The following is a 25,323-nucleotide window of genomic DNA, read 5'->3' on the forward strand; positions in this document are numbered from 1 at the left end:
GGCTAGTAATGTTCTAGTGAAACCCAGCCTTCCTAAAGAAACCTGCCTGACTACTTCATGTGAATAACAGACTCTGTTCAGCTCTTTCCTAACATAGAAACGGTGCTGACTGCTTCTTCAGAGTAACATCAGTTAGTGATACTACTGAAATAGTTGTGGTTCAGATGTAGATCTGATTTCTCCTATGCACGCTGAATTCACAGCTGTTGATCCTCCAGAGGAGGCTTTGCAATTGAACACCTGGAGAATAGGTAAATTTCCCGCTGTTGTTCTCCTCTCCTCTTGTTTTGTTTTGTTTTGTTTTGTTTTCCTAGTAGCATAGACTCTGAAGAAACGGGCTGCTTTTTTTCATTTCCAACACTGGCTGTTCCTCCTGAGCCCCGCCTTCTATTTTTGCAGTCATAGGATACGTGAATGTAAATTGGTGGGAGAGAGGTAGAAAACTCTGTTTCAACTGGTGTTTTTTCAGCTATGTGGGGAGAACAAATAGAGTGGTTTTGAATATTCTGGCTCTTATTCAGAGCGGCATGTGGAGGGAGACAGATGCATTTGCTTTTTGAGTGCAATGGCTTCAGAAGCAAGAGGGGAAAAAGCACTTTCTCTGGGAGCTGGAGAAGGTGTCCTAATCACCGGAGAGGTTTCTAAATGGCATATCTTTGCGAGTGTTCGAGTAGTCCGAAGGTTTTTGTTTGTTTGACGTTGGAAGATTTTACTCGTAATATTCACGTCCTTCAGCAGAAGTGAGAAATGTGATTTTATTTTGTGCAGTGTCGCGGACCCTCCGAAATCTCCTGGGAATGATGAATACCTCGCACAATACCAATGTGATGACGGTGGAGACAAGGAGAAACCAAGAAGATCAAAAGAACGTGACCTCATTTCAGAAGAAAACGTTTTGTACGGCAAAGAGTCTTGTGAGCCTGGTGAGAAATTGTGGCAAACTTCCTTCCTCAAGTCTGACACTGAATGTAGCTCTAAAAACCTTTCCTCCTCAGCTGTTACAGAGAGATGCCAAGATACAAAGGACGAGACTAAAACCACTGAGAAAGAGCATTACCAAAGCAAGAGGGAACATGCTCCTACTGAAGAGAAGGAGAGTCAAAAAGCAGGTCCTTCCAGCAAGAGAAGGATAAAGTTGAATACAAAGAATACAAACTTGAGCTCCTGATTGGCTTCATGCTGAACTCTGTGCTGTTCTTGTCCTAATCTTGGTCTCTCCATAGATAATCTGGTTTAAATCCAAATAGAATCATGCGATGAGGAAGATCTCACTGCAACAAATTCAACATCTAAAATCAAAGTTGACATTTTCCGTGATTTTCTTCCTGAGCAGAAGTGTGCAGTACTCCTTTTATATTAAGGTAGAGATTATTTCAAATAGTATTGAAGTGCTTGATGACTTAACAGTCTGCAGATTGATTACCAAATCAATAACCCCTGACTTGGTAGACTATTTTTTTCCCAGTTTTGAATGACCACTGGGAAGAAGGTTGTTACGGCATCAAGAAAGTCATGTGGAATGTAACAAAATTTACTGAACCAGTAAATAAAAATTATATTTTTCTATTAGTTCCATTTTTTCAACTCTTCAGACGCTTATGGATGGCATAGATAACAGAGGGGAGATCGTGGTAATCGGAGCTACCAACAGACTGGATTCTGTAGATCCTGCTTTACAAAGACCAGGACGCTTTGGCAGAGAGTTCCTCTTCAACTTGCCAAATAAAGAGGTGAGAACTTAAATTCAATGTTAGTGCTACCATGGCAAAGTCCAACTTTATAGGAAAAAAAAATAATTGACAACTTGAACAAAAGAGTGATATGTGGAGACACTGCGTTGTTCCATGGAGGGCAAATCTGGTACTGGATATATATGGTCAGGATGATACCACCAAGTAGTTAGTTCTATAATCAAACCTTTCATTCTCAAAGTTGTACCTGTTTGCTTAATTATTTAGTCCACTTGGGTGTTTTCATCATGAAGTTGTGTTTTTGGTCTCAATCCTTCACTTATGAATGAATAGGGGACGTGTTTGCATTTGATTGTGCCCCGGATCAGTGGTAGTAGTTTGAGTGTTAATTATTTTCTTCTCTATAGTAATTGTAGCAATTTGAAGCATTGTGCCAGAAGTGCTTTCTGTGAATTTACTGACTGAAAGGCAAATGTGATGAAGTAATGAGACTGTCAAAATGAAAGCTTGTTAAATTTTAGAGAAGTTGTTTGGACAGCAAAGAAATGCTTCTGGATAAATTTTTCATTGCAGTATTTTCCTCTGGGTCCTTAGGTCTCCTAGTTTGGAAACTTGTTATTGAAGCTATAAATGCCTTTTCTTTCATTGTAGGTTCCTAGAAAAAGTTCAGTATAACAAATAAGAATGGTTGACAATGCAGAGTGTATATTAAATAACTGTAAAATACTTGAAAGTTGAGCAAGTAAGAAAAGCGTATTAATAGATGAGGGGTTTTGAGGGAGGACTGTTTTTGTTGTTTGTTTGTTTGCTTTTTGGTTTGTTTGTTTCTTGTTGGTGTTTTTAAGGAAAACTTGGGACAAGCTAAAATGCACTGATTTTGCTTCCAGGCTAGAAAAGAAATGTTCAAGATTCATACTCGTGACTGGACCCCTCAGCCACTGGACATGTTGCTTGATGAACTAGCTGAGAAATGCATTGGTAAGACTGAAACCAAAAGGGATTCTTGCTTGTGACCAAGTTGTAAAGAACCTTAGCTTGTACCAGGCAGTACCCATGCTCTTGTGCCTTGCTGCACAACTAGTCGACGAGGCAGCTGGCACATCTTCATAGCAATCAGAGTTCGATGCTTTCATCTATTTACTCTTTGTTGTCGTTCCTCTTGTTGTCTGAGAACATTAAACGGTTCTGGGGCATCTTCCTCAAGAGTATAGTTTTTGATGAGGAGTCTGCTTCAGCTGCATAAGTGCAGGATATCAGGCAGTGAGCAACATGAAACTTCCCTGCAGAGCGGTAGCACTTTGAATTCCCTGTTAAGCTGTTTGGTTTTGGCATTACAAATTCTTTAAATGTTGCATGTTGTAAACCTGGGCCTTGACTGATGTAACGTTTGATTTTTGTTTGTTAGGATACTGTGGTGCAGATATCAAATCCCTCTGTACTGAAGCTGCGCTGTGCTCTCTACGCCAATGCTATCCTCATATTTATGCAAGTAGGGAGAAGTTGCTACTAGACGTTAATTCTATTAAAATAAAAGCAAAGGACTTTTTCATGGCTATGAAGAAGGTTGTTCCGGCTTCAAACAGGATCAAGGCTTCACCCGTACAAGCACTATCACCCATTTTCAAGCCACTTTTTAAAAGATCAGTAGAGAATATTTTACAAGTTGTGCAGAAGATCTTCCCGCATGCACAGCTTGCACTAAAGGAGGACCGACAGCAAGGTATAACCACAGCATCCACTTCTTTATAATTCCGCTAAAGCAAAAACTTGTGGTTTGTGCAATCAACTTAAACCTTTCAGACATAATGGTGGTAGAATTTTATTATTTGCATGTGCATGTCTTTTTTTTGGGCAAGTCTGGACTATAACGCATAGGTTTTATTGTGGATTCGAAACTGAAATGCCAAATGGAAGCTCTGAATGACTCAACACACAGTAAAGGACGATGCGTTCTCTACTGAAGCATCCTGCTTCTGACGGCAGCTAAGATAATTAGCATTTGTAGAGGTTGACTTGAGGTTTGAAGTATAAGGCACCTATTTTTCTTTAAAAAATCAAAACTCAGATATTTGGAGGGGAAGCATTTCTGGGTCAATGTTTCTAATTCCTTTCTGAAGAATGTCAGGACCAGGATACAAGTATAACTGGTCTAAGCTAAATATTGTTTTAGCTATCATCATTTTTAACCAGTCTCCTAATTTAAATGTTTGTGGATCGTACTATACACGTGTACGTGAGATCAATTAGCATGATATTTACTAGATGAATGGAATTCTGTGGCCATCACATCCTTAATCCCCGTGCTTTCATTGTGGGAACCTCCTCCAGAAAGAAATGGTCTTGTTGTTTGTTTTTTTTTAGATATTTAGCAACTGCAGAAATTGTTCGTAATCTCCTTTATTCTAAGGGGGAGAAAAAAATCACCAAGAGTAGCGTACCTTATACGTACACATCAGTGGGACTTAGTACAGCTTTGTAGGGCCTTGTGCCATGTCCTTAGATCTGTGGTGGGATGAACTCTAGGAAATAGCTTTCAGTGTGTGCTCTCAAATGAAGAAAGGGTTTTGGCACTGATTTAGAAGCTGTATTAATGTAAGAGAAAGAGACAAAGGCTATTCAGGAAAGTTAACAAACCTCTTTTGCCTTTCAGACCATTTCAATCCTATTTTACAAGATGACATGTTCGACAGTGATGATGATGCATCCTTGGTTTCTGGAGATGAATTAAAAGATGGAATGCCTGACGGACCAGAGAAAAAACGCCTCTGTTTCAGCAGGTAAAGAAAGATAGATCCCTGTTACGTTTAAATTCTCAGGTCTGCTGAGTCTTTGTAAACAGTTCCAGCTGTTAAAAGTGCGAGGGGTGGTAGACGAAGGGGTAACATCAAGTTTGTGTGTTGAAGGGGTGCTTGGTATTCACAGGAAGAAAGGGTGGAGGGACTAAAGTTGTAATGAGGTTGCTCTGAATGACCAAACTGAAAAGCCCAGGCTTCTCTTCCTAAGCCAAAGTGATCCGTAGACTACCAGAACACGTTGACTTAATCCATGGCATTCTTTGAAAGACTCAAGGCCACATAAATGTGCTGTCTGTCCTTTTAGCTAAAAATACGCCAACTTTATGGGTTTGTGTTGCCACCTTTTGCCCTTCTGTTTCAAAGTACTTGGAACATCTGTGTGTCTATTCAGCACCTCATTTATAAACTTGTTTTCTTAACTCTTGTTCTAGGAGTGCTTTCTGCGAACCAACATCATGCCGGCCCTGTCTGCTAATAGTAGGAAAAGAAGGGTACGGCCAGGTTTCTTACGTGGCACCCGCGGTGTTGCACGCTTTGGAGAAGTTTCTCGTTCACACCCTGGACCTTTCTGTTCTGCTTACAAAAGTTGCACCGCCAGAAGAAATCTGTGGACAGGTACCTTTTTTCTTTTTCTTCTCATCGGATTCACTGACTGTATGTAAAGGATCAATCGAGTTGCAAGTAAGGTGAGCAAAATTCATTAGTAATGGAGGTGGCCTTGTTTTAATGTTGCTTCTGTCTGAAAATCCCCTTTTCTTTTAGACAGCACCACAAACAATCTGGATGTTGTACATGTCCACATTTTCCATACCCAATTTTACAGTGAGGATGTTGCTAGCAGCTCAGGAAGCTGGGCGGTGTTGCTAATAAACATCTCTTTGTGGAAAGAAATGCTGCTCATGTCACTGGGATCCAGAAAGTAGTTCTCATTGCCTCCTAAGACTGTGTGCTCCCAGGAGATGGCTCTGTATCAGACTGCATGTCGGCTACTTTTTGTAGCCTTCTTCTAAATTATATTAGTAAGGCAACCAAGGTTTGGGGCTTCTGTTTTTTTTGTTTTCACACGGACATACACAACTTGTGCTGTTGCGGTATGTGCAATAAAAGCATTAACATTCAGAAAACACTTCATTTGCACGGTGATGTGGTTCTAACTAGAAAAAATGAACAGATTTGGTGTTTTTACTTTTAGGCAGGAAATGCATTTTCTTGTTTGGCATCACTACCTTAAAATATTTTTACCTTTAGTGGAAACGTTTGAGAGCCATACAAGTAAGGACAGACATGTTACACGACTGAATACTGATGTGTCCCATAAGAGGGACATTTCCTTTCTTTGTTATGTGATGATTGTGGCTGTGGCCATATAGCTACGGTGTCTAGCCACTGCCTGAATATATCCTTCCCATCTTCTGACTAGAGTTCCCCGAATACTGATAATCTGAAAGGGTGCACAGAGAAATTCCTTATGTGAAAGGATGCTTGCCACTCTGTTCACGTAGTTTCATTTCATGGGGCAGTCAGATGGCTATGTAGCTATGTATTAAGAGGTTATTCTACGTGTTTTAGTTTTCTTACGCAAGCTTTCCTTTTCACTAGCTGATCCGAAATGCTCAGAAGACAGCACCAAGCACAATTTATGTCCCAGATATCCATTTATGGTGGGACAACGCTGGACCTGCCTTGAAACTTACTTTTCTAACTCTACTACGTAACATTCCAGCATTTTCGCCAGTTTTGCTGCTTGCTACGTCTGATGTACGTCACTCAGATCTCCCAGAAGAGGTATTTGTCAATACTTTCCTTACTATTTCTTCAGTGTCTTGTAATTTATGAATGCTTTCAGCATCAAAATGATGTGCTTTGTTAAATGCATGCTGTTATTACTCAGGCACCCTAACAAATCACTTAAAATTTGCTTAGAGAAAAAGAATACTGTGAAAGCATCTGCTTAAGGTTTTTTCTGAGTCAAGCAAGTGACTTTCACCCCCTTCTCACACATGCAAATAATAAATTAATACAATAATTCCGGTGGCTACAAAGTGGTTCAGTCAAGAATATGCGGTGCTTGAAATGACAAGAGGATGTCTTTACTGAAGAGATTTCTTCTGACAGCCTGTCATTCCATGCTATGTTGGGTAAACTGCTAATAATGCAATTTAGTAGAGAATCGAAACACTTTGATTAAAAAAGAAATAAATCAGTTTCTTTCTTCATATAGGCCAAAGCTTTCCAAGCTGGAAAGCTGAGTTCCAATTTCTGCTAAAGTAACTTTGGAATCGAATTCTAGTTGTATTCCTAAATAAACTGTAGTAAAAGTACGTGCAGAACTTCATTGACTTCTGAGAGTTTACATTAAGGGAAGGTGCCCAAAACAGGACCACGCTGTTCTCATTCTGATGATTTGGTCTCAGTCATTGCGGGAAGAGAACGGGTCTTACCTAGACGTGTTTATTATCAACTGCTTTGAAAGCTCTTGAGTTCCCACAGCAGTTTTTGTACAGGTTGTAAATTCCTTCTAAAATAAGTAGTGAAATTCCTTACCTACCTTTTAATACTAGAACTTGAAAATGGAGGAAGACGTAGAGGTACTAGCTACTTCAGACACCTTTTGGTAGAGAAATAAAAACTCAGCAAAAAGCCCTCACTTGTCTGCTGAAGCCTTTCTCTTCCCTCTATAGCCATAAAGGGTCTAAGTAAAGGATGCAGCAAGGCAAGTAAATCCAAAGGAAGCGATGTTGGATGCGGTGAAAGCCATTACTTTATCAGTGTAGCGTACAATTCCTTCACGGAGCTTTAATTCTACAGGTGATTCTTAAAGGTGATATTTGAATTTGCCGTGCCAGCCTGTGAAAATGTAGCCTTTTAAGGCCAGGAAGATAACTTTTTTCAGTTTGTGTTCTTCAGGTTATTATTAATTTGAAAAGGTACTCGTCTTTTTGGAATAGAAGATGAGTTTTTTGTGGCCTTAAATCTGAAATGTCTTTCCTCCTTCTGCTTTAGATCCAAAAATTATTTAATAAGGAATTTGGAGAAGTGTGCAATATTGAGTTGCCTGGTAGGGCAGAGAGAGCAGCTTTTTTTGAGGACCTAATTCTAAATGAAGTGGCTAAGCCTCCTGTAAAGAAAAGAGGTGAGGAGGATATGAGAAGTACATCTAAAACTTTCCTATCGAAGTTACTAGCTCTTTGGGATTTGCTTTGGTGGTCATTTTCTGTCAGTAAGTTGTCATATGCTTGTATTTGAGTACTGTAAATTGGCTAATTTTTCCTGATTAATTGAAGTTGATCGGACATTGGAAGTCCCGCCTGTAGCACCACCAGCTGAGCCTCAGAAGCCACAAGAGGAAGAAGTAGGGATGCTGGAGGAGGAAGAGGAGGATACCTTGCGTGACCTTAGAATTTTCTTGAGGGACGTTACTCACCGACTTGCCACTGACAGACGTTTCAGGGAATTTGCAAAGCCCGTTGACCCACAGAAGGTAAAGTAGTGCTGATCTGTGTGTGTCTGTAACTTGTCAGTGTTCGTATTTCTCAGCGTTTTGGGGAAGGTTCAACGTTGTTTTTAGGGCTGCACTATTAGGATTTTGCAAGAAGCAGAGGCAGTGCTTTTACTTCTGCTGACTCTCAAATGTCTCTTACGGGATTATTCGCTGAAAGCCCTGGTTTCATTCTAAAAAGCCAGTCCAAATGCCAACACAGTTTGCTCGTGAAAAGGCTTTGATATGTAGGCATGTCACAGCACTGAAAAGCACAGAGATCTTTCCTTATAATTACAAACAGTATTTACAGGACTACTTTAATGAAGTCTAAAGCCCTTTATTGGACTGTCAGTTCCTGTGGGAACAGGAATAGGAGCAGCAGTTTGTAAAAATAAGTTTTGAGATCCTGTTCTCTGTTTCATCTGGAACTCCTCAATAGGAATCAACCTTAAGTGCAGAGTGTTTTCTTTTTCCTCCAATTGGCTGCTTAGATGCCTTTTTCTCCTTAATTTATTAGATAAGCCTAAACTAGGGGCGTATATTTCAAAGACAGATGTAACTTGAATATACCTGCGGATCAGCAAAGTCCTCTTCATGTGGGCATCCACTGGCTTTTCTTCCCCTTTTCTCCTAGGTTCTTGAGCTGTGAAAAATCTAGACAGATACATATGTCCTCATCTCAACTAGTCATTAGGCTCCTCTTCTGGTCTGAGGGAAGAAATCAGCACCTCAGCGCCCAGTTATCTCATTCTAAAGTAGATGCCTGCAATAGGTACTTCACAGGTGCAATTCATGCACCTTTTCCTCAATGCCGACAACAAAGAGAATGCCGGATGGCTTGCTCAGCTTTCACTGTTTTGATTTTCTGAAGCAAAGTGAAAAGAATCTCCCACCCTCAGTGTTTCTTCTCTACCATGCACGTGCTTCTGACCTCCCTACTTCTTGTTGTCCTCTCCTAGCCGCTCTAATGAAAAATGAAAGAGCCCTTCCATTTTTGAGAAGCAAACTGGTTAATGTCAGCATCTTCTGATGCATCGCAAATGTTTTGCTGAGAAGATGATAAGCAGCGTTATTTCCAGGGGGCAGTAGTATTTCCATTTGGTATGGCTGCTCCTTAAAGCTACATACTCGCAGGCTCACACAGCTAATGGACAGCTGTGGCAGTGGAAGAAGGTGCTGCCACTAGCTTGTCACTGTTGCTGTGCCAGAGATTATCGTCTCTGCGTCTTTGGTAATAGAAATGACTGTGTGAGAGAGAGGTGATTGCTACAAGCAGTCACTTTGCTATTTACCCACCCCTGAATTTAAAGGTAGAATTGAGCAAACTAATCCGCCTTTGCTCTGGGCGTTTGAGCAATCTGTTCTGCCAGCAGAGTTGTAGGCATGGCACACGTGGGTAAAGGTAATCACCTAAGGGTGCTTCCTTTTCCAGCTGGCACAGCTGTATCTACAAGATCTGCAGCCTTTTTACAGTGCCCTGCGCTGCTGCAATGCTTCTCTAATGAAATGCAACAGTGGCTTTGCTGAGGCAGCAGCTGTCCTACAAAGAGGATCGTGTCGTTCTCTGCTGCTTTGGGAGCAGTCGGCTTGCAATTACAACCATTAATGTGATAGATTGGTTAGTAGTAAAAGATTGTCCGAAATTTCAGCCTTTCCTTTCTCTGAAGTATGAAAAATTAACTCATTTTCCATGCTGAAATCTCATGGGATATTTAATCTGTTCTCTGAAGTGTCACATTTTATGTAATAGCGTAAGAAAAAGTAGGATGTCACTTGTATTGTTACTGTTCAACCTCCGAAAACATATAGAGCGTATTCAAAGGATCTTGTACGATTCTAAAGTTGTTGTTTTGCTCCATTGTTGTCTTCAGAAACTGTTACGCTGTGTCACTGAGATAACGAAGGGATTTGACATTTATCACCTGCAAAAAGTATATGGCATCATTAATCAGTGTATTTACAACCATAGAGAAGACTACGACAAAACCGATTTGGTGGAGGTAATTTTTGTTTTGAATTCTAGCACTTTCTGTCACTGTTACACAGTATTTGTGTGTTCTGGGATATCGTGGTTGTTTAGCATTGCTCTTTACTTGCATTGCTCTTTACTTAGCATTGCTCTTTAAAGATGCCAAATGTGAAGTTTGACGGTGAGCTGAGGGGCTTGTGCTGGCCCGGTGGCTCTCTAAGCCCCCGTGTCTGAGCAGCGGGAGCATCCGAGCAGCACAGGACGGAGCTCAGCAAGAGGCTGGGGTCAGGGCACTGCTGCAAATAGAAATGCTTTGCGGGCTGCAGAGGTTAACCAGGTACACGGCACTGTTTTACTACATGGTGGAGACCTATTGAGAGTGTTTCTGCCCTCCTTTTTAGCTGAAACATCCCCAGATTCTAAGGGGAAAAGGAATAGAAGGGACTTGCGGAGGTAATCTGGCCCTGCCTCCTGCTCAAAGCGAGGTTAACTTTGAAATGAGATCGGGTTGGTCTGGGTCTTGCCCACTTTTGCAATCTTCCAGGGACGGAAATTGCTTCAAAGTTGCCAGCAGATCTCCTTGACCTCTCCAGACAGCTGCCTGCAGTCCCCAGCCGGTGTAGAGGTGCCGCTACATCAGAAGGCCTTGTTATAAATGGCTCAGGATTCAAATTAGGATTAAATAAAAAAATAGGATTTATTGAAAGAATATAAAGGAATAGAGGTAAGCAAACAGCGCTGGGTGCACCGGGAGTCTCCGCTCCACCAGGACGCACACCAGTTACATCAAGCAGCTGATTTTTATGCTCCTAGACTAATACATATTCATTACTACTTCTAAAAAAAATAGATTATTAAAATTAGCTTCCGGGGTGCAGTCCCTCCTACTGGAGCATGCGCAGTCTCCTCTGGGGTCTCTTCTGGGGGTCTCTAGGGGTCTTTCATGCTGAAGGCTCGTAGTCTTCCTCTCCACCTTTGTACTTACTGGGCACCATACCAAGTTTACGGAACATCTTCTTCAAGTCTTGTCTCCCAGCCGCCCTTCAGCTTCTTTCTCCTTCCTCTTTATCTCTCGGCCCCCCCTAACCAGATACCAAAGATCCACATAGTATCCCATAACAGTCACTAGTTGTTATCAGTTGTTCTGAAACTCCCAGACACACGAGTAATTAAAACATTCTTCCCCAGCCATTCACAGACACATCTATAGCAGTGTTAGAAATAGAAGTCCGGAATAACAAAAGCCAACAGGTTCATAAATTTAAGAAGTGATAAATTGACTAGAATGAGGGGGAGACTGGGACACACTGCATCTGTGGTTCAAGAATTAAATTGCCAGTGCAGGGCCCAGAGGCAGACAGGATTCAAACAGAATTGTTCTTTATGGACACGAATTGTTAAAACATTCCTCACAGCCTGAAATAAAGAGGTTAAAGGCAAATAGTTTTCCTTTGGTTTGATGATTAAGTGGCAAACAAGAGGATGAGTTGCAAGATCCCTTCTTAAAGCCAGTGCAGCCAAGTAGCAAAAGTAAATGTGGACAGCTGTATCTTGGCAAAGAAGATAGTAGGGAGCAAGGAGGTTTAGCAGTCAAGATGGAAGGTGATGCCATGAGGCTTACAGGCTAGTAATGTTCTAGTGAAACCCAGCCTTCCTAAAGAAACCTGCCTGACTACTTCATGTGAATAACAGACTCTGTTCAGCTCTTTCCTAACATAGAAACGGTGCTGACTGCTTCTTCAGAGTAACATCAGTTAGTGATACTACTGAAATAGTTGTGGTTCAGATGTAGATCTGATTTCTCCTACGCACGCTGAATTCACAGCTGTTGATCCTCCAGAGGAGGCTTTGCAATTGAACACCTGGAGAATAGGTAAATTTCCCGCTGTTGTTCTCCTCTCCTCTTGTTTTGTTTTGTTTTGTTTTTTCCTAGTAGCATAGGCTTAAGACTCTGAAGAAACGGGCTGCTTTTTTTCATTTCCAACACTGGCTGTTCCTCCTGAGCCCCGCCTTCTATTTTTGCAGTCATAGGATACGTGAATGTAAATTGGTGGGAGAGAGGTAGAAAACTCTGTTTCAACTGGTGTTTTTTCGGCTATGTGGGGAGAACGAATAGAGTGGTTTTGAATATTCTGGCTCTTATTCAGAGCGGCATGTGGAGGGAGACAGATGCGTTTGCTTTTTGAGTGCAATGGCTTCAGAAGCAAGAGGGGAAAAAGCACTTTCTCTGGGAGCTGAAGAAGGTGTCCTAATCACCGGAGAGGTTTCTAAATGGCATATCTTTGCGAGTGTTCGAGTAGTCCGGAGGTTTTTGTTTGTTTGTTCGACGTTGGAAGATTTTACTCGTAATATTCACGTCCTTCAGCAGAAGTGAGAAATGTGATTTTATTTTGTGCAGTGTCGCGGACCCTCCGAAATTTCCTGGGTATGATGAATACCTCGCACAATACCAATGTGATGACAGTGAAGACAAGGAGAAACCAAGAAGATCAAAAAAACGTGACCTCATTTCAGAAGAAAACGTTTTGTACAGCAAAGAGTCTTGTGAGCCTGGTGAGAAATTGTGGCAAACTTCCTTCCTCAAGTCTGACACTGAATGTAGCTCTAAAAACCTTTCCTCCTCAGCTGTTACAGAGAGATGCCAAGATACAAAGGACGAGACTAAAACCACTGAGAAAGAGCATTACCAAAGCAAGAGGGAAAATGCTCCTACTGAAGAGAAGGAGAGTCAAAAAGCAGGTCCTTCCAGCAAGAGAAGGATAAAGTTGAATACAAAGAATACAAACTTGAGCTCCTGATTGGCTTCATGCTGAACTCTGTGCTGTTCTTGTCCTAATCTTGGTCTCTCCGTAGATAATCTGGTTTAAATCCGAATAGAATCATGCGATGAGGAAGATCTCACTGCAACAAATTCAACATCTAAAATCAAAGTTGACATTTTCCGTGATTTTCTTCCTGAGCAGAAGTGTGCAGTACTCCTTTTATATTAAGGTAGAGATTATTTCAAACAGTCTTGAAGTGCTTGATGACTTAACAGTCTGCAGATTGATTATCAAATCAAAAAACCCCGACTTGGTAGACTACTTTTTTCCCAGTTTTGAATGACCACTAGGAAAGAAGGCCTGAAATAAAGAGGTTAAAGGCAAATAGTTTTCATTTGGTTTGATGATGAAGTGCCAAACAAGAGGAAGAGCTCTCCCCCAGGCGCAAACATCATCCTTTTGCTCTGCGTTCTGGGCAGCAACGGGTGGGTCCCTCCTGGAAGGAGCCTCCTGGAAGCGGCCCTGAGCTCCCATGGGGCAGCTGCTGCATTCTCCTCACAGAGGACACCCCTGCAGCCCCCCGCTCCCACAGCCTGGCCACGCAACCCCAAGCCAAGACACGGAGCGAGCCTCCCTGATTGCCAGGCAGCAGCTGGCTCAGCCTGGGACCCCAGGCCAGTGCCCACAAGACTCTCCTGGGCCTTCCAAAGCAAGCCTGGTGGGGATGGAGCACCCACAAAGAACTGACTCACACAACAGGACTCCTTGCCAACACCGCCTCACAGACACCTGGGCCTTGAGCGGGTAGCTCACCTTGAGCCAGCTCATTTCCTTCCCAGTAGCTGGCATGTGCCTTTTCGGGGGCATTTGGGGGCTACAGCGTGCTGCTAAGAGGGATGTTGGAGCTCCAGCAGGGCAGTGCTTCCACTAAGGCAAGGCCTTTTCTGCATCTTCTACTGCCCTGCAAGCGAGGATGCTTGGGGCACACAAGAAGCTTTGCTCGTCAGCACAGCAAATCCCCGTGACCTTGTGTCTATCAGCATGGTCCAAATCCCTCTTGTGATCTCTGCATAGCTGTGGGGTGGCCAAGCTGTGTGTTGCATGGTGAAACTGGGAAATGCTTGGGATGGGGAATGCTGAGTGGGCCGAGAACTCCTTGCTGGGATGGGAAGGCTTCCTTGGGGTGGGAAGCCATTGGGCTAGGAAAGGAGAGAGATGGGAAATGTTCCTTAGGAAGGAAATCCCTGGGAAGCAAAAGCTTTGATAAAGAGAGGGATATTGCTTATCAATGACTGTTGTGGGAAAAACTCTCTTAACTGAGAGTTGAGGAAATTCTTTTAATGCCAACTAATTTGTATAAATTTAATTCCTAGTTCAGGTGTTGGGAAGCAAAAGGACAAACATGAAACCACATAGGGGTAACGCTTTTCCTCCTCTCCTGGGCTCAACTTCACTCCAAGCACCTGTTTGACCTGCTGATCTCACTCAGCCCATTCACTGGGGAAATGGGCAGCACAGGAGGAGGCTGTGATGAATATGCAGCAGTTCTTCTCTGCCGATCCTTTCTTGTCGTTTCTACTTTGCTCCAGTGGGGGTCCTCCACAGGCTGCACTCCCTGTCAGGAATATTCAGCTCTTCTGCCATGGATCCTCCACAGGTTTCAAAGAATATGGGCTCCACCATGGAGCATCTACTTCTCCTCCTCCTATGACCTTGATGTTCCCTCTGTTGTTCCTCATTCTTTTTGTTCTCTCCATCTCTCTCCATCCAATATTTTCTGGGCATTCTTAGAGGCAGCACACCTTGGCTTATTGTCTGAGTTTGGCTTATGGTGAATCTGTTGCTGTGTCCAGCACAGAGCAGCCCCTGAATTCCTACCAAAACCTTGCCATAAATCTCAATACCCCTGTTAAAAGAGACCCTCCTGTTTGTGGCCCTTCTTTGGACACTCTCTAACGGTTTTATGTCTTTTTCTTATACTGTGGAGCCCAAAACTGCACACAGTACTTAGTACATGGAATAACAACAGAGACTGCCTGTCATTTTCTCTTCTCTGCACAAGCTCTGTTGCTAACACTGTCCAGAAATCACCACTGTCACAGACAGTAGTAGCGTTCCCTCCTCCCACGGTTGGTTCTTCCCCCCCAGACTTAGACACCATCCACAGAAATAAGAATAATAATGCTAATAAAATAAAAATAAAATAAAATAAATAAAATATAAAACAAAACGGTCAAAAGCCGTCAGGAAGGCAGTGGTGCAGACTGTGGAGAGCCTGGGTTCAAATCCTTCTTCTGCGAGGCTCTGAACCTATATCCCACCACAAACTCTCTGCTGATGTATGGCAGGGAGAGGAGGAAGAAAGAACATATCTCCTGCACTTTCCATTTATTGTTGACTGACAATTCTGTAGAGTTATAAAGCCTCAATCAGTGAGATACGGGGTTCTTCTCACATTGTCTCACTGTGCCCTCAGGGAAGAGCTCTAATTTAATAGATGCTTCACCACAAAATCATGGGTCATCTGCAGTTTTGAACTTTTCTGGGATCAAGTCCCTTCAGATGGTTGAGGAATTTGCTCCGGCACCTATGTAAAGTGGTGCTCTACTAAGCTAGTGAGTGAACAAGAGAGAAATCCTCTGCTAGATGACTTGACAAATTGGGTCTGAAAACGGTATTGAGGCAGAATAATCCACGATTTTTGCCTTGGGTACACAGAGAGTTTGGGTGTTGTAGACTTCTTTTATTCTTCATTAATATAAAAATTTTCAAAAATGTGTTTGCTCAACCTTGCTCCCACTGTGTGCATGGGAGGGAGATAACTGAAAGTGGGGAGCGTTGCTTGGATCCTGCAGGTGGCTGAGGTCCAGTGGGGTTGGAGGCTTTCTTACTCCTTTTGCAAATGCAAAGCAACCCTGCGCCTACCCTGCACTTGCAGAAGGATCGTGACATGTCTTTGTTTTATGCTCTTATGTTATGTTCTGTTCTGTTCTTATTATGTTCTGTTAGGTTAATTCTGTTCTTATTTTATGATCTGTTCTATCCTTACGTTCACAACAGGACTCCTTGCCAACACCGCCTCACAGACACCTGGGCCAAAGAGCAGGGCCTCGAGCGGCTAGCTCACCATGACCGAGCTCATTTCCTTCCCAGTAGCTGCCAGGTGCCGTTTGGGGTCATTTCAGGGCTACAGCATGAGAAGACTTCCTTGGGGTGGGAAGACATTGGGCTAGGAAAGGAGAGAGATGGGAAGTGTTCTCTAGGTAGGAAATCCTTGGGAAGGAAAAGCCTTGGGATGGGAAGTCTTGAATGGGGTGGGTACCATTCCCTGGGGAAGGAAGTGCTTGGAAAAGTCCTCCGAGAGGGGAATTCTTTGGGACGAGATCTCTTTGGCTGAAGAAACGCTTGGTGTTGATGGGACAGATTTCGCCTGGCTTGCTGGGAATGTGCCATCAGGTGAAAAGGCAAGGATGGGCACAGCCGCTGAGGCCGAGAAGCCGGTCCTGGGCTGGGTAAGCCTTGGGCTGGGCAAGTGGTGGTGTGGAAGCGTGGTGGGCATGGCAAGTGCTGCGTGGGAGGGCAAGCCTGCTGGGGATGGCCAAGTCTTGCGCTGGGCAGCCTGCTTGGGTCCAAAGCCTGCAGTCCTCCCCAAGATGTCGGCGAGGGGCTGGTGAGCCGTTGGGACGGAACCCCCGTTGCCCGGGTTCCCCAAGCAACCGCCCCACTCTCCAGCCACCATGGCAGGTCCAGCAGCCGGCTCCCGCTCCTCCCGGGGCTGCGGCCCTGCTGGCGAGCCCAGCGCCCCAGAGCTCAGCCCAGCGCCCTTTTTCCCACAGAGGGTTTCCCCAGACGGCTTCCGCGGCTTGCGCAGACGCAAAACTCCCCCTTCGTCGTCCCAGCCGTGCCGCCAACGGTGGCTGCCTGGCTGCTGCCCTCCCTCCCCGGAGCGACGGCGCTGCCCTTGCAGCCCCCACAGGTACCCACCCTCCCCTCCGCGCTGCCCCAGGCCACCGTCTGGCACGTGGTGCCGGGGGTCCAGGGGCAGGTGCTGCAGCTCCCCGCCGGGGTGCAGCTGCCACCTGGGGGGCACCTCCCAGCCCAGGGGCACCACCTGCAGCTTGGGCAGCTCCCCGCCGGGGGGCAGCTCCCTGCTGTGGGGCAGCTCCCCGCCGTGGGGCATAACCTGCAGCTGGTGCAGCTCCCCGCTGTGGGGCAAAACCTGCAGCTGGTGCAGCTCCCTGCTGTGGGGCAAAACCTGCAGCTGGTGCAGCTCCCAAGCATGGGGCACCAGCTGCAGCTGGTGCAGCTACCCACCGTGGGGCAGCTCCCCCATAGCGCTCCTCCCTGTGCCCCCGTCCATCAGTGGGGACAGCCCATGGTGACGGGGACACTGGTGCCCCACCATGCGCTGGGGCTGGGGCCCAGGGCCGTGCTCCATGGGGAGCTCCTGCACCCCGCAGGCACCTGCCTGTTGCAGGCCCCCGCCCAGCGCAACCCCCCGCCACCCCTCGTCCCGGGGCCTCCGCTGCGGGGGCAGGCGCTCCCCACGCCCCGCACCCTGAGCAGCAGCCGGGGGCAGCTGCCGGAGCCCTGCTTGCACGCCGTGGGGCTCAGCGAGGACCAGGGGCCCCCGCTGCCCGGCCACACTCCCCCCGAGCCTGCCCAGGCTCCAAGGACCGCCAGCACCCAGACGGCGACGCCCGACGGTGAGTTTGGGACTGGCACAGCCGGCCGCTTGTGGCCCCACACCCAGGGGCCATGGCAAAGCTGACATTGCCCGTCTTGGGGGATTGTCTTGCTTCGTCCTCAGCGGCGACACTTGCAGAGGTGCCTGAGGAGCCCCTGGAGCTGCTGGAGCTGGGCCCTGATGCCTTCGCCGAGGCCTTTCCAGAGCTGGCAGGGGACAGCCAGCAGCTGCAGCACGTGCAGGACCAGCTCCCGGCCGACCTGGACAGCTCCGGCTTGGAGGAGCTGCTCAGCTGCCTGGATGCCGTGGAGCCCCAGGACGCCTTCCCCGATTTGCCCAGCAGTCCTGCCCTCAGCCGCTTCCTCTCGCAGCTGCCTGACCTCTGCGAGGACATCGAGGAGCCGAGCACGCAGGGACTGGAAGCCACAGGAGCCCTCGGTGAGGTCCCCTCAAGCCCTGGGCTGCACCCCGACAAGGTGCAGGCTGGGCGGGCGCTGCAGCCCCCTGCAGCTGCTGTGCCGCCACTCAGCTCCCCCCTCAAGCCTGCAGCCCGGCCCCAGCTCAGGAGAGCCCTGCCCAAAAGGCCTCCCCAGCAGGAATTCATCCCTGCCCGCAGGAGAACCCTGCCCCAGCCTCCCTTGGCTCCCGTCAGGAGGCCCCCCGACCCTGACAGCCTCTCTGCCCGCAGGAGACCCCTGCCCAAGCCTCCCTCGGCTCCCGTCCAGAGCCCCCCCGACCCTGACTTCCTCACTGCCCTCAGGACAGCCCTGCCCAAGCCTCGCCTGAGTCCCCTCCGGAGCCCCCCCGACCCTGACTTCCTCACTGCCCTCAGGACAGCCCTGCCCAAGCCTCACCTGGGTCCCCTCCAGAGCCCCCCCGACCCTGCCCGCAGGAGACCCCTGCCCCAGCCTCCCTTGGCTCCCCTCAAGAGGCCTCAACTTCTCCCAGCCCTCAGGAGAGCCCTGCCCAGTCCCCCTCGCAGTCCCCTCCAGAGCCCCCCGCCTGCCCCTGTGCCCACCGGCACCAAGCGGGGGGCCAAGCGCCCTGCGCCCAGCAGCACCCCCGGGACAGCGCAGAGCTGCCAGCACAGGAGGCCGACAACAGAGAACCCCCCCAGCAAGGAGAGGAAGATGCTGCTGGGCCAGGCTGGCCAAGGCCGCAAGAGACTGTGCCAGGGGAAGACGGGTGGCAGCAGCACGGGGGCTGGCAGCAGCACGGAAGCAGGCAGCAGTGGGCAGCAGCCGGCGATCAACAGCACCACGGCACCCAGCAAGAGAGCACGAAGCCCGGGGGCTGCAGGGGGGCAAGGAGCAGCGTCGCCACCTCCCCGCAGAGCGCGGCTGCTGCTGGAGACTCCGAGTGGGGAGCCCTGTGCCGTGCGGCCCCAGGACAGGCTCCGGGCCCAAGCCAGCGGGGCCAAGACGCTGCAGCGCCAGCACGCAAGGACAAAGACCCCCAGCGAGACTTTGCAGCCGCTGGGGGCCAGGGCCAAGGTGCTGGGGCCAGTGCACCAGCCGTCCTGTGTGCAGCCGCAGCCCACCTCCAGCAGCCCCAGCAGCATGCCCAGCGCCCCGCCGACAGTGCCAGGCTCCAGCGCTGTGCCCGCTGCCCCCCAGTCCCCGGCTGGCGGCAAGGAAAAGGAGGTGCCAGCACCACCAGGCAGCACGGCATGAGCAGGGGACGCTGCCATAGAGCCGGCGCCCAGAGCACTGGGCCTGCCAGCTGCGGGGGGCCAAGCGCAGCGTCCGGCTCTGCCCACGCAGCCGCGCACGCTGCAGCGGCCGGCGCAGCCCCGCGTGGACTACATGCCCCGCGTGGGGCCCTGGGCGGGCCGCGCCGCGGCGCCCACGCCGCTGGAGGAGCAGGAGGAGTCGGTGCCCATCACGTCGCAGCAGCGTCCCGAGCGGGAGCGCCTGAAGAAGCTGGCCCAGGAGGAGCGGCAGCGGGCGGCCCACCAGATGAAGATGGGCCCCGTGCTTCTTTTGGGGCATTGCTCTTCTTTCCTGCCTTCTGGATTAGAATCCTCTCGTTAGGTGCTCACTCAGCAAGGCCTCTGCCTGCAGCTCTTCTTGCACTGGCATGCCGAGTGGATAAGAACTGGGAGGTTTTTGGGATAGCAAATGATCAGTGGGATGGGAAGTGATGATGGGGGTAGGAATTCATTGGACTGGGAAAAATGGGTTTTCTTTTTATTAAATTTAAAGTTTTTAATTTTCATTTAATTTCTTGGTTCTCTTATTTATTTAATTAAATCCACTTTATTGACTGTGTTGTACAGTATGGCATTGTTTTATTCTTATAAAACTAGAAGTATTAGTATTTAATAGTATTAAATATTTTTATATATTAATATAAATTATAAATATCATTATTTCTTATTTTGTTTGCTTTTATTCCTTTTCTACCCTATTAAACTCTCTTTATCACAACGCACTGCTTTGGACTTTATTTTTCCTTCCGAGTCGTTCGGGAGTCACTCCGGATGGGGTACATTAGCGAACGCCTGTGTGCTTCAGATCCAAGGTCACCTTTGCCCTCAACTCAAGATACATCTTTGCACCTGTTGTTGTGAAACAAAGTTAACAAGAGGAACAATCAAGTTACCTACTTGCTAGCAGCAGCTCTACGTTTGCTGGGGTTTGCTCTGTGCGTTTTGAAGACCATTCCATGCTCTTCAGCCCCTTCAGGAGGAAATGTATGGTTCTAGGAAAATGCATCTTGACCTGATGCGTAGCTGTGACGCAGCCTGCAGCCCCTGCAAGCCCTGGGATTTTACCTGCAGCCCCTCCAACAACTCTGATGTTCCCTGCATCGACTTCAACCACCACGGTGGGACCTGAGGCCCCTCAAAGCCTTGTCACTCGCCCTGCAGCCCCTCGAGCCCCTGGCATGTTCCCTGCAGCCCCTCCAAGCTGGCACAGGCCCTAAGAGCTGGCTGCGGGGACTACCCCGTTGCTGTCTCAGGCACAGAGACAAAAGCAGCAGGAAGCAGGTGATCCCCATCCCTGGGCGAGCTGCCAGCATGGGACAAGATTGCAGCTTTCCTCCAGGCAAGCACATTGTCAGCTGGCTGCTGCGCTGCTGGGATAGCAGCTGCGGGAGCCTGGCAGCAGAGGGCAGGGAAGCCAAGCAGCTGGGATCCAGATCCTTCTCTGGGGAAGGAGGCACTGAGAAAGCGCTTGCAAACAGGGCACAAGCCCTCAGCCTCTGGAGGCGGCGCCTGTCAGGCGTGAAGGAAAGGGATCCCTTCTGGGAAGATGCTGTGGGCTTGCTGAGGCTCGAAGAACAGACGGTGCTGGCTGCTACCAGCGTGCTGCAGCAGCAGCAAGACAGAGCCGTGGTGGTTTGCCTCAGCTGGGCAGCTGAGCTCCAGCACAAGCGCTCTCTCCCTGCCCCTCCTCCAACGCCAAGGGGAGAAAAGAGGCTGGCAAGGGCTCAAGGGCTGCCAGAAGGACAGGGAGATCACTCCACAAGGAGCGTCATGGGCAAAGCAGGCTCAGCACAGCCTGTTCCAGTCCAGCCCGGGGCCTGCTCCTGCGGGGGCTCTCCACAGGCCGCGGCCTCCTCCAGGCCACAGCCACCTGCACCACCGGGGGCTCCTCCAGCCACAGGGGGGCTGCAGCATGGAGATGTGCTCCACGGGGGACCCATGGGCTGCAGGGGGACAGCCTGCTCCACCAGGGGCCTCTCCCTGCACAGGCCGCAGGGGAAGTGCTGCTGTGAGCCTGGAGCACCTCCTGCCTCCTGCTGCACGGACCTTGGGGGCTGCACAGAGCTTTCTCACTCCTCCCTGAGCCAGACGCTGCTGGGCAGCAGCTTTTGTTCCCTTTCTTAGATGGGCTCTCCCCCAGGCGCAAACATCAGCCTTTTGCTCTGCGTTCTGGGCAGCAGCGGGTGGGTCCCTCCTGGAAGGAGCCTCCTGGAAGCGGCCCTGAGCTCCCATGGGGCAGCTGCTGCATTCTCCTCACAGAGGACACCCCTGCAGCCCCCCGCTCCCACAGCCTGGCCACGCAACCCCAAGCCAAGACACGGAGCGAGCCTCCCTGATTGCCAGGCAGCAGCTGGCTCAGCCTGGGACCCCAGGCCAGTGCCCACAAGACTCTCCTGGGCCTTCCAAAGCAAGCCTGGTGGGGATGGAGCGCCCACAAAGAACTGCGGTGAAAGAATTCATTTGAGTGTGAAATGATGGGATGGGAAATTGCTCGGATGGGTGGTCATGGTTGTGATAGGAGATCATTAGGCTGGGAAAAAATTGTTTACAGTAATACAATTTATTTACTGTCTTTTTAATTGATTGTATTATTTTTATTTTTTTCTATTCCTTTCTTATTCAACTCTTTATCAATGCCTATGAGTTTTTCTTTTCCTTCGCATTCTCTGCATGAAAATTCTCTCTCTCTCGTCACATCTGTCCAGAATGATTTAAATGAGTGTTTCCTATCAGCTTGCTCTGAGATTGATAGTTGATGGTCACAATGTTGATTTTTTCATTTCTAGTGTTTTGTTTTTTTTTTTTTTTTTCTGTGCTTTTTAGCTGTTTTTGTCTTTTTTTATTTTGGCCTCCTCCACCTCCACCACCTCCACCTCCTCTTCCAACTCCTCCACAACCTCCACCTCCTCCTCATCCTCCACCTCCTCCTCCACCTCCTCCACCTCAATTTCCACCTCCTCTTCCAACTCCTCCACAACCTACACAACCTACACCTCCTCCTCCTACAACTCTTCATCCTCCTCCACCTCCTCCTCCTCCTCATCTTCCTCCACCTCCTCCTCCTCCACCTCCTCCTCCTCCACCTCCTCCTCCTCCTCCTCCTCCTCCTCCTCCTCCACCTCCTCCACGTCATCTTCCTCCACATCCTCCTCCTCCTCCTCCTCCTCCACCTTCTCCTTCATTTCCTCCTCCTCCACCTCCACCTCCTCCACATCCTCCGCCTCCTCCTCCACCTCCTCCTCTACCACTTCTTCCTCTGCCACCTTCTCCTCCTTCTTGTTTTTTTTTTTTTTTTTTTTGGTCTCCTCCTTTACCACCTCCTACTCCTCCTCCACCTCCTCCTCTTTTTTTTTTCTTTTTGCCACCAGTTCCTCCTCTAAGATGTAGTGGGTTTACGTGGCAAGGTTTTGGTAGCAGGGAGCCATAGGGGTGGTTTCTGTGAGAAAGATCTAGAAGCTGCCCCATGTTTGGGAAGGGCCCCATTGTTTTCCAGATCCGAGCCAATAAGCGATGTTGTTTTGCGCCTCTGTGAGAGCATATTTAAGACAGGGAAAAAACGCTGCGCCAGACAGCAGCCGGGAGAGTCAAGGGAGTGGGAGAACAGCCTTGCACCAAGGTCAGTGTAGAAGGAGGGGGAGAGGTGCTCCAGGCGCCGGAGCAGAAGTCCCCTGCGGCCTGTGGTGAGGACCATGGTGAAGCAGGATGTCCCCCTGCAGCCCATGGAGTACCACGGTGGAGCAGGGTTCCACGCTGCAGCCCGTGGAGGAGACCACGGTGGAGCAGGTGGCCCTGCACCGACGGAGGCTGCCGCCTGTGGAAGACCCCTGCCGGAGCAGATTCCGGGCCGGACCTGTAGCCCGTGGAGAGGAGACCACGCAGGAGCAGGTGATCTGGCAGGAGCTGCTGCCCGTAGGGGAGCCAGGTTGGAGCAGTTTTCTCCTGAGGGATGGACCCCGTGGTACGGACCCATATCTGGAGCAGTTCTGGAAGAGCTGCTGCCTGTGGGAAGCCCACGCCGGATCAGTTCATCAAGGACTGCATCCCGTGGGTGGGACCCCACAGCACAGGGGACGAGAGTGACCGAGAAGGAGCGGCAGAGAAGAAGTGCTGTAGACTGACCATAACCCCCATTCCCCGTTCCCCTGCGCCGCTCGGGGGGAGGAGGTGGAAAAGGGTGGATGGGGGGAAGGTGCTTTTGTTTTTTTTTCCTTTGTTTTCTCACTTCTCTCGCTTGTTAGTTGTAGACAATAAATCTTACTATCTCCTTATGCCGAGTCTGTTTTGCCCGTTACAATAATTATTGCGTGATTTTCTCGTCCTTATCTCAATCCTTGAGCCCTTTTCACATATTTTCTCCCCATTCCTCTTTGAGGAGGGGGAGTGAGAGAGCGGCTGTGGTGGAGCTCGGCTGCCCACTCGAGCGGAACCACGACATAAGATTCTACTATTTCTCCACCACCTTCTTCTCCTCTTCCACTTCCATCGTGTCCCTCTGCCTAGCCCTTGCTCGCCTCCTCTTTTGTCACCACTTCCTACTCATCCGTCTCCTTTTCCAGAAATGCCGCCACCTCCTCAATCTTCTCCACCACCTCCTCCTCCACCACCTCCTCCTCCGCCACCTCCTCCACTGCCCCCCTTCCCCTCTTACTCCCCCTTTTCCACCTACGCCTCCTCCTCCTCCTTTTCTGTTTCCACCTTCTCCCATCTCCCCTCTCCAACACTCTGGCTCCCACTGCCCCCCTTTGGCCCTTTTATAGGGAGGAGCAGCCACAGCCCTGATTGATGACAAGCCATTTGCATAAGAGCTAACAATCGCTACCCAGGCAACAAGCAGCGCATCACAGAGCGTCATCAAGATGATAGGAGCCGCCAGCTGCTACCTTACAGGGCCACGGTGCCATGGTCCTGTGGGGTGACAAATGGAACTAGAATTAGGAGCGGTGGGCAGCGCTCACAACCATAGCCTCCCAGAGAAGCCGCCTTGGCACACCTGGTTCATGGCAACTCCTCCTGACATCTCTGGGCTCACCATCATTGCTACCAGCATGCCTTAGCAAGGAGCATGCAGAGGAAGTTGGCCAGGAAGTTTCTGCCGAGGTGGAGGAGGCTGTGGAGGAGGAATAGTCAGTGGGGCTGGAGAAGGAGAAGGAGGAAGAGGCAGTGGAGGTGGAGGAGGTGTTGGAGGTGCAAGAGGCAGGGAAGGAGGAGAAGGAGGAGGAAAATGAGAAATAGGATTAGCAGGCGGGGGACGAGGAGGATGCGGTAGACAAGGAGGAGGCAGTGAATGAGGAGGAGGCAGTGGACAAGAAAAAGTAACTGGTTCTAGCATCAGCTACACATTTTCTGCACTCTGGCCTATGCCTTTTGAAGACTATTCAATACTCCTCAGCACCTCCAAGAGGAAGAAAACACCTGTGGATCTGATCCAACCCTGAGAGCGGCCCTGCGGCTGCTCAAAGCCCAGTGATGGGCTCTGCAGCGACTGCAAGCCCAGTGATGGGCCTTGGGGCTATTCCAAAACCTGTGACGGGCCCTACAGCCACTCTAGCCAATACGAAAGGCCCTGTGACCACTCCAGCACTGTGATGGGACCTACGGACACACCAAGCCCACTGATGAGCCCTGCAGCCACTCAAAGCCCACTGACAGGCCCTGTGGCCGCTCCAGCCCCTGTGACGGGCCTTGCAGCTGGGCCCAAGACAGTATCAGCCACCCACAAAGAACAGACTCACACAACAGGACTCCTTGCCAACACCGCCTCACAGACACCTGGGCCTTGAGCGGGTAGCTCACCTTGAGAGAGCTCATTGCCTTCCCAGTAGCTGGCATGTGCCGTTTCGGGGGCATTTGGGGGCTACAGCGTGCTGCTAAGAGGGATGTTGGAGCTCCAGCAGGGCAGTGCTTCCACTAAGGCAAGGCCTTTTCTGCATCTTCTACTGCCCTGCAAGCGAGGATGCTTGGGGCACACAAGAAGCTGGCAGGGGACACAGCTGCAGGGATTGCAAGGATTTCTAAATTCATAGCGAAATACAAGAAAGAGAGGAGGACGTGATGCTTCTGAGAGAAAGGAGCTGCATTTTGGGTCAAAATCCATCCCTTTTTCAGGGAAGGAAGAGATGCTGTGCATTTCTCTCATCCCCCTGAGACAGCCACTGCGTGACGATGGTGCCAAGTGTCTTGAAAGAGACCTTGCTTTCTCAGGCCCAGGTGTCCAGCTGCACACCAAG

At 49.1% G+C, this 25,323-nt stretch overlaps 1 protein-coding gene and 1 long non-coding RNA gene across 3 annotated transcripts; both read left to right on the forward strand.

Moving 5' to 3' along the window:
- Window positions 1-826: 826 nt before the first annotated feature.
- On the forward strand, window positions 827-23,364 carry LOC311424299. 2 transcript variants are annotated; one of them, XR_014686040.1, is made up of 3 exons: window positions 827-923; window positions 1,571-1,730; window positions 22,590-23,364. It is a non-coding gene; the product is annotated as an uncharacterized lncRNA (long non-coding RNA). The 2 variants fall into 2 exon arrangements; XR_014686041.1 differs by lacking the exon at window positions 22,590-23,364 and adding an exon at window positions 2,579-2,670.
- On the forward strand, window positions 3,289-17,645 carry LOC311424270 (ATPase family AAA domain-containing protein 2-like). The gene is made up of 8 exons (XM_084499275.1): window positions 3,289-3,411; window positions 4,342-4,468; window positions 4,918-5,101; window positions 6,086-6,271; window positions 7,490-7,619; window positions 7,771-7,967; window positions 9,839-9,967; window positions 16,535-17,645. The coding sequence occupies exons 2-8, from the start codon at window positions 4,371-4,373 to the stop codon at window positions 17,078-17,080; spliced, it is 1,470 nt and encodes a 489-aa protein (XP_084355401.1). The 5' UTR covers window positions 3,289-3,411; window positions 4,342-4,370; the 3' UTR covers window positions 17,081-17,645.
- Window positions 23,365-25,323: the final 1,959 nt, after the last annotated feature.

This window comes from Aythya ferina (genome assembly GCF_964211825.1).
Source record: "Aythya ferina genome assembly, chromosome: 27".
NCBI lineage: Eukaryota > Metazoa > Chordata > Aves > Anseriformes > Anatidae > Aythya > Aythya ferina.

Bases quoted from the DNA above. Each gene is read 5' to 3' on its own strand.
- LOC311424270 (XM_084499275.1), top strand. From the start codon at position 4,371: ATGTTCGACAGTGATGATGATGCATCCTTGGTTTCTGGAGATGAATTA. The intron at 4,469-4,917 runs GTAAAGAAAGAT...CTCTTGTTCTAG, and splicing joins AAACGCCTCTGTTTCAGCAG to GAGTGCTTTCTGCGAACCAA. The intron at 7,968-9,838 runs GTAAAGTAGTGC...TGTTGTCTTCAG, and splicing joins AGCCCGTTGACCCACAGAAG to AAACTGTTACGCTGTGTCAC.